The 6,923-nt window shown below is 41.4% G+C and overlaps 1 protein-coding gene across 1 annotated transcript; it reads left to right on the top strand.

Annotated features, from left to right (window-relative positions):
* The first annotated feature begins 1,229 nt into the window (after window positions 1-1,229).
* LOC133020606 (calpain-2 catalytic subunit-like) lies at window positions 1,230-6,923 on the top strand. The gene is made up of 21 exons (XM_061087227.1): window positions 1,230-1,466; window positions 1,572-1,641; window positions 1,842-1,960; window positions 2,393-2,526; window positions 2,614-2,782; window positions 2,880-2,963; window positions 3,043-3,128; window positions 3,219-3,293; window positions 3,497-3,657; window positions 3,730-3,899; window positions 4,007-4,018; window positions 4,179-4,390; window positions 4,588-4,624; window positions 4,783-4,848; window positions 4,935-4,992; window positions 5,081-5,145; window positions 5,693-5,761; window positions 5,860-5,938; window positions 6,529-6,645; window positions 6,754-6,812; window positions 6,900-6,923. The coding sequence occupies exons 1-21, from the start codon at window positions 1,230-1,232 to the stop codon at window positions 6,921-6,923; spliced, it is 2,103 nt and encodes a 700-aa protein (XP_060943210.1).

Raw genomic sequence — 6,923 nt, 5'->3', positions numbered from 1 at the left:
GTATAACTGAGTAGAATACGAGTTTCACTCAGAATGAAAAGCTCATAAATGATTATGATCTAATTCTGCAGCTCCTCTCAGCCCAATTGAGCTTAACTATAATGTTTTTGTTAACTCCCAACGCTCTCAAAATGAAAAATCTGTGATAAATGACAAGGCAAGCAGAAGGCAATTAGAGAAAGTTGGCAACAAGTGGGCAGAAACAGCTCCCCAAATGGACTGTTAAACTGAAAGGGAAATTAGAGCCTCCTAGCTAATGTGAAGTTTAAATGTGTACCAGCTGGAAAAGAAAATGTAATCGAGTCATATCATTCAAGTTCACATTAGCATTAACATGAACAAAAATAACATTAACATAACATTATTTGCTCAATTACTTTTGGTCCCCTAAAAGTGATTTATATTCATTGTGGATGTAAACATCCTCCAATTAAAGTTGAAAGGTGGCACTTTGAAATCAATCAGTGTTTCATTAGAAATCCCCCAGAGGCCAGTGTGTAGTGTACAAGTGCCAATGAACTATTGTAATAGGAACCAAATCACAGTTGCTGCATCAAGGTATACGTGGTATTTTACTTACATAAAGTCAATGGTCGATGTCTGTCAGCTGTTTGGTAAAAACAACAGTACATGTATAATTAATTATTTGTAATGCAGTCTGAGTCCAGTAATAATGTATTCTATTGATATGGGCATTACATTATAGCCATATTGAATCATAATGTATTTGCTGACTGCATATAGACATCCCCCAGGCTCAGTATTGCAATGTCAATACTTTGCTTCTCTGAGTCTTGCTCAACTGTTACTTCATTACAACCATTTAATCTTCCATGTCTCAATTCTAAGCGTTGTGTGAACTTAATCCCTCACATTAACCTGGGGAAAACATCTCTATTGTTTTATTTTCTTTGATGGGATGTTTTGTAAAAGATTGTTATAGAATGTGGCAATGAGAATGGTGCTTGGAGTCCCTTTAGGGAGTGGCCCTGTTTGCATTTCAGCTGTGGCCACAGCCATCTCTCAGGTGATTTGCCTAGGGTTGCTGTGGTCTGGTCTGTTTGCCTCACCTGTCCATTGGAGGCCCCTCCCTGTCTGTGATCCCTGTATTCCATAACCTGTGGCAGACATAAAGGAAGCTGGGACAAAGACACGTCTACTTTGTGTCCTGCTCTTCTCACGAGACAAAAATCCAGGCCCAGCGAGTGTAGATACTGTCCGAGGTGAGGATGACATCCACGGCACACCGACTGGCCCACCAGAAGGAGAGGGAGCAAGGCTTTGGCACCAACCAGCGGGCGGTGAAGTTTTCCCACCAGGACTATAAGCGTTTGCGGCAGCAGTGTCTGAAGAGTGGACGTCTCTTCGAGGACAACTTGTTTCCAGCTGAGAGGAAATCCTTGGGCTACAATGAACTGGGACCATACTCATCCAAGACCAAGGGTGTGGAATGGAAGAGGCCAAAGGTAGGTAGCATCTTTCTGAATATGTGGACCAAAAGAAACTGGATTTATTAAATTTTTCTAAAAACTAATATGAAAAGTTCCCTCTCACTGTTTGCTGCTCTATAGGAGCTGTGTTCCAACCCCAAGTTCATTGACGATGGAGCCACGAGGACGGACATTTGCCAGGGAGCTCTGGGTAAGTGAGGGGAAAGAAAATGGATGATGGACTGTAATGGCTTTTAGAAGAAGTATACTGTATATATCTGTGGAATAAACCCCTGTTTTTTGAGCTTGCCAAAGGAAGTTTGTTTGGAACATGCCTACTTACTGCACTGTTGAATTTTGGTAAACACCACATGTTGCCCAATCTCAGAGTGTGAATCTGCTCCGTTGTAGGCGACTGCTGGCTCCTGGCTGCTATAGCCTCTCTGACTCTGGACCACCGCATCCTGGCTCGTGTGGTGCCTCCTGGACAGAGTTTCACAGAGGATTACGCCGGGATATTTCACTTCCAGGTGACAAACACTTTTTTTCATCTGACCCCTAACCCTGAATTTCATTACCTCTGAGTTTCCGGTCTTATATCTTTCGTAGACTGTCTTCTTTCCTGCCATTTCAGACCAAAGAATGATGTGTTATTTGAATGAAAACTGGTATTGTTATACATCCGCAAGGCAATCAATACCTCACCAATGTTAAAAGCCACTGGCTTTTCACTCTAGCGCCACCACCAGTTGAAACTTAAATACATGTTGAATAAAAAACCATTGTGACAGTATAAAAACAATGAGACAGTGTACATATTTTACATCTGTGTTTGATATGTAATCACTTGACACACAGACAGAACATCCAATCGCAGGCTCACACAACTACCTGCAGGACAGGTGTATGAACTTGGAGGGTTTAGAACTAAGTCATTGAACTAATAAATATTTTCGTCATAGTTCTGGCAGTATGGTGAGTGGGTGGACGTGGTGGTCGACGACCGTTTGCCCACCAGAGATGGAAAGCTGCTGTTTGTCCACTCAGCGGAGGGCTCTGAGTTTTGGAGCGCTCTACTGGAGAAGGCCTATGCAAAGTATGTGTTACCCCTCTTTTATCTCCAATCGAAACACTATGTCATCTGTGAATGTGTAATGTTTTCCTGTCTGTCTGTGTCTGACAGGGTGAATGGTTGCTATGAGGCTCTTTCAGGTGGAAACACTATTGAAGGTTTTGAGGATTTCACCGGAGGAATTGCAGAGATTTACTCCTTGGACAAGGCTCCAGCGAATCTCTTCCAGATCATACGGAGGGCACTGAAGCTGGGTTCACTGCTCGGCTGCTCTATTGATGTGAATCTTATTTTACTACTGCTTTGCATGACTATCTGCAAACAATCCAACATTTAGCAGCACTAATGCCATCAATGTTTGCTGTTGGTGCTTTCAGATAAGCAGTGTCTACGAGACAGAGGCAGTCACATCTCTGAAACTTGTGAAGGGACATGCATACTCACTCACTGGAGCAGAAGAGGTACTATTTCACTTTTTTTCCATTTAATTAAACAGCATGCACATTTCCCCTATATATTAAAGTCTTGCTCTTTCCGCAGGTCCGTTGCCGAGGCATAGTGGTTCAGCTAGTCCGCATCAGGAACCCGTGGGGTCAGGTGGAGTGGACGGGGCCTTGGAGTGACGGGTAAATAACTGTATAGAGAAACCATCAGCTACCATTGAATAATTCAAGGCATTTTTTAAAAGCATGATGATTTCTAATTACTATTATTAGATCCAGTGAATGGAAAAACATCAGAGAAGATGAGAAAACAAACTTCAACCACATGGCGGAAGATGGAGAGTTCTGGTAAATCTGCTGACTTTATCCTTTCAATTACATCACAAATTTTTTTATTTTGGATGTTTTGTTGATGGTAGAATATGGATTAATAATTGTAATCGTCTGTATCTCCAGCAGCAACTGTTTAGGTTCTGAATCAGGCTGTGAAGTGAGATGAATAACTCTTTTTTATATATATTATCATATAATATATATTTTCCTCTTGCCAGGATGTCCTACTCTGACTTCATCAGGCACTTCTCCAAGCTGGAGATCTGTAACTTGACCCCGGACACGCTCTTGGGTGATACAATGAGCCACTGGAACCACTACCAGTTTGAAGGGATGTGGCGGACCGGTTCCACAGCTGGCGGCTGCCGCAATAATGCAGGTGAGGGAAAATAAAATAATATGTACAGTTATCTCTAAGTTTACCCTACCTCACTTTCTGAATGTGTTCCAGCCACGTTCTCCTCCAACCCTCAGTTTGTGGTGCGTCTGGAGGATGTGGATGACGATCCTCTGGATGGAGAGGATGGATGCACTTTTCTGGTGGGATTGATGCAGAAGAATGGACGACAACTGAAGAGGCTTAACCGCGACATTGAGACCATTGGCTTTGCCATTTATAAGGTGTCTGACAATAATATGACATTTCAGATGAAACCAGTTTGTTGTATTTGACTATTTTATGACTAATTGACTGATGTGCAATAAATATGCGTCTTTCTTTTTTACAGGTCCCAGATGAGGTCTGTATTTGTCCTGGTACATGTCAGTAATGATCTTCAACTTAAAATCAACATTTAAAATTACATCACAAGTATCAAGATGATTGTTTGATTGTCTTGTGGATGTCTGGGCTCTCCCACAACTTTCCATTAATAAAGCTCCTCTGCTGTCAACCTTCAGTACAAAGGTCGCAGCAATGTCCATCTGGGTCCAGATGTTCTGCTGCGTCAGAGAGCTGTGGCTATGAGCAGCAGCTTCGTCAACATGCGAGAAGTGTGTGACCGCTTCAAACTCCCTCCAGGGGAATACGCCATCGTCCCTTCAACCTTCGCACCCCACAAGAACGGCACTTTCGTTCTCAGGGTGTTCTCAGAGAAACAGGCTGCGACCAGGTATCTGTGTTACAGTAACAGGCAGACTACATGATGTTTAGGGTCATGTGCAGTACAGCACAGAGCTTTGGCCCATACAGCCATCTAGTGGACAAAGTCAGAGGATGGCTCCTTTAGTCACAAATAGAAATGGTAAACTATTTGTTATTTCATTGCAAACCAACAGAGACTGCTCACACTCTGTATTTCTGTTTCAGTCCACTGGAGGAGGACATAGATGCTAAGATAGAGGAGGTAAGAAAATCCACCAAGTAATTTTCTTTCCTCCGCAGTACTGAGTTTAAAAAAAGTCTCACAGTAAATTTTAAATACACATTGGTCAATATAATATACATATTAAATTGAACATGCTGAGATCATGACTCACACTTGCTGGTATCTTTCTCTCACAGGAGGAGATATCTGAGAGTGATGTGAATCCTCATTTTAAGGAAGTCTTCAAGAAGCTTGCAGGCGATGTGGGTAGAAGGAAGATACAAAAATGCTAAAACCGCCATAATCCTGGCTTACAAATTCAAATTCATGCAATGTTTTCTCCAAACAGGACATGGAGATATCTGTCTTTGAATTGATAACACTTTTGAACAACGTTGTCTCTCACCGTAAGTACTTTTGAAAAAGGTGATTTATTTAAGTACAAACTCTTTTAAGTTCATTGACTTCAGACTTTGTTTTGTTACTTTCTTGTAGGGTCTGATATCAAGACAGATGGATTCAGCCTGGACACAGGTCGACTTATTGTCAGTCTGTTGGATGTATCCTCTTTAAAACATTAAGCAGACACTGATGTGAAATAGCACCTTAAATGTACAAATGTCCTTCCACTGTGACCCTGCAGGATCTCACAGCACTAAAGCTTTGGAGTTAAGATCCGTAAATTACATCAGTTATGATCTTATCCAGAAGGGGGCAGGGGTAAACGATGTGGAATCAGATCATGATAATGTCAATATTCCACATTTAGAAAGATAAATAGATAGATATTTTAAAGGCATTTACTCTGCCAATCATATATAGTCCTAGATAACAACTCTAACAGGGCAATCATGCAGAATTGTATTTTCTCCAAGTTCACTTTTAGTCCAATTTATTGTGTAACCCCAACTTTTACTGAATGATTTAATGTATAGTCAAATATAAAGAATACCCTCTTTAGGATTCATTAATGTAATAATCATCTGCACCAACTTATCCTTGATCTGACGATGACTTAATATCCCTATTCAAAAATGTTAGATAAGTAAGTAACTAATACATGATTAGTCACAGGCTTTGCATGGTGGATAACTTAACGTTCACCAGAAAGATGAAAGTGCTAAGCTGGGACTGATGGAGTTCCACGTACTTTGGAACAAAATACAGAATTATTTGGTAAGTTGCGATTAAATTGGTATGAAATTAATTATGATCATGGTAGGAACACCTGTCTGAATCTGCTAACACAAATCATGGCTGCCTGGGTCACACAGGAGATCTTTAAGAATCACGACTCAGACAAGTCTGGCACCATGAGTTCCCATGAGATGAGAGGCGCTGCCACTGAAGCAGGTAAAAAGACATGATCACGAGAGGAATCTCAAACACTGATGTCAAACCAATGGTGTTAAAGTGTAGACAGTGTAAAGGACCATGCAGCTTCTGCTAATGCTTCGATGCAAAGCTGTCATCCTCTGCTGCATGGCTCCAGGATATAGCAGCGATGTTGTAGTACTGCATTCAGACTCTTATCTTTGAATTGAGAATGTCACTAAAGCTGAAATACCTGTGGATCTAGTTACAGTAATGTGAAGCCCATGACTTTTTTGTAAAATAACCGTTAACTGCTCAGGAAAATAAAGCATCCTTATTGGCTGGCATAGCAGGTGGTGTGTTTGGATGTATAATTACTACTACCAAAAATTGTCTGACCGAATTAGCCAGTTTGATTCCTTCCCTGCACATAGGTGTCTGTCATGTACGCTTTACCACAGGAACAAGAAGAGTACGGGCGAGACTGTGTAACATAACTCTTCCGTTGTTAATAGCTGACACCTCTCTAAAGAGGAAAAACACTTCCCCAGTATTCGAAATGATCCTCATGTATGAAACCAACTCTGCAATCTTACAGGAAGTTGATTATCGTCACAATTCTTCCACAGGTTTCCATGTCAACAGTGCCGTGCTGCAGGCCATAGTCAATCGTTACACCGATGCTCAGTACGCCATAGACTTTGATAGTTTTGTGGCGTGTCTCATTAAACTGGAAATGCTCTTCAGTAAGTGTCAACAAATACAACTTCAATACCTCTTAATCTTACATTGATATGTATCAGAGAACTGAGGCCTGCTTACATTACCCGTATGTGTGTTTTCCTCTCAACCAGAAATGTTCAAGTCTCTGGAAAGAGATGACTCAGGGAAGATCGAGCTGGACATGCAACAGGTGAGGAAAAAAGAGTGTCTGGGATTTAAGGCACTCCCACTTTAGACACTGTGTTGTTGCATAACTTCTTGTTTTTCTTTTTTGCAGTGGCTGTGCCTGGCTATGAACTAG

Source organism: Limanda limanda, chromosome 15, assembly GCF_963576545.1.
Source record: "Limanda limanda chromosome 15, fLimLim1.1, whole genome shotgun sequence".
NCBI classification, from domain to species: domain Eukaryota; kingdom Metazoa; phylum Chordata; class Actinopteri; order Pleuronectiformes; family Pleuronectidae; genus Limanda; species Limanda limanda.
Note: the sequence above shows the minus strand (reverse complement) of the source record. Positions and strands in the feature narration are given on the sequence as shown.

Coding starts and splice junctions, on each gene's coding strand:
- LOC133020606 (XM_061087227.1), top strand. CDS start 1,230: ATGACATCCACGGCACACCGACTGGCCCACCAGAAGGAGAGGGAGCAA. Junction 1,642..1,841: donor CATTTGCCAGGGAGCTCTGG/GTAAGTGAGGGG, acceptor GCTCCGTTGTAG/GCGACTGCTGGCTCCTGGCT. Junction 1,961..2,392: donor CCGGGATATTTCACTTCCAG/GTGACAAACACT, acceptor TTTTCGTCATAG/TTCTGGCAGTATGGTGAGTG.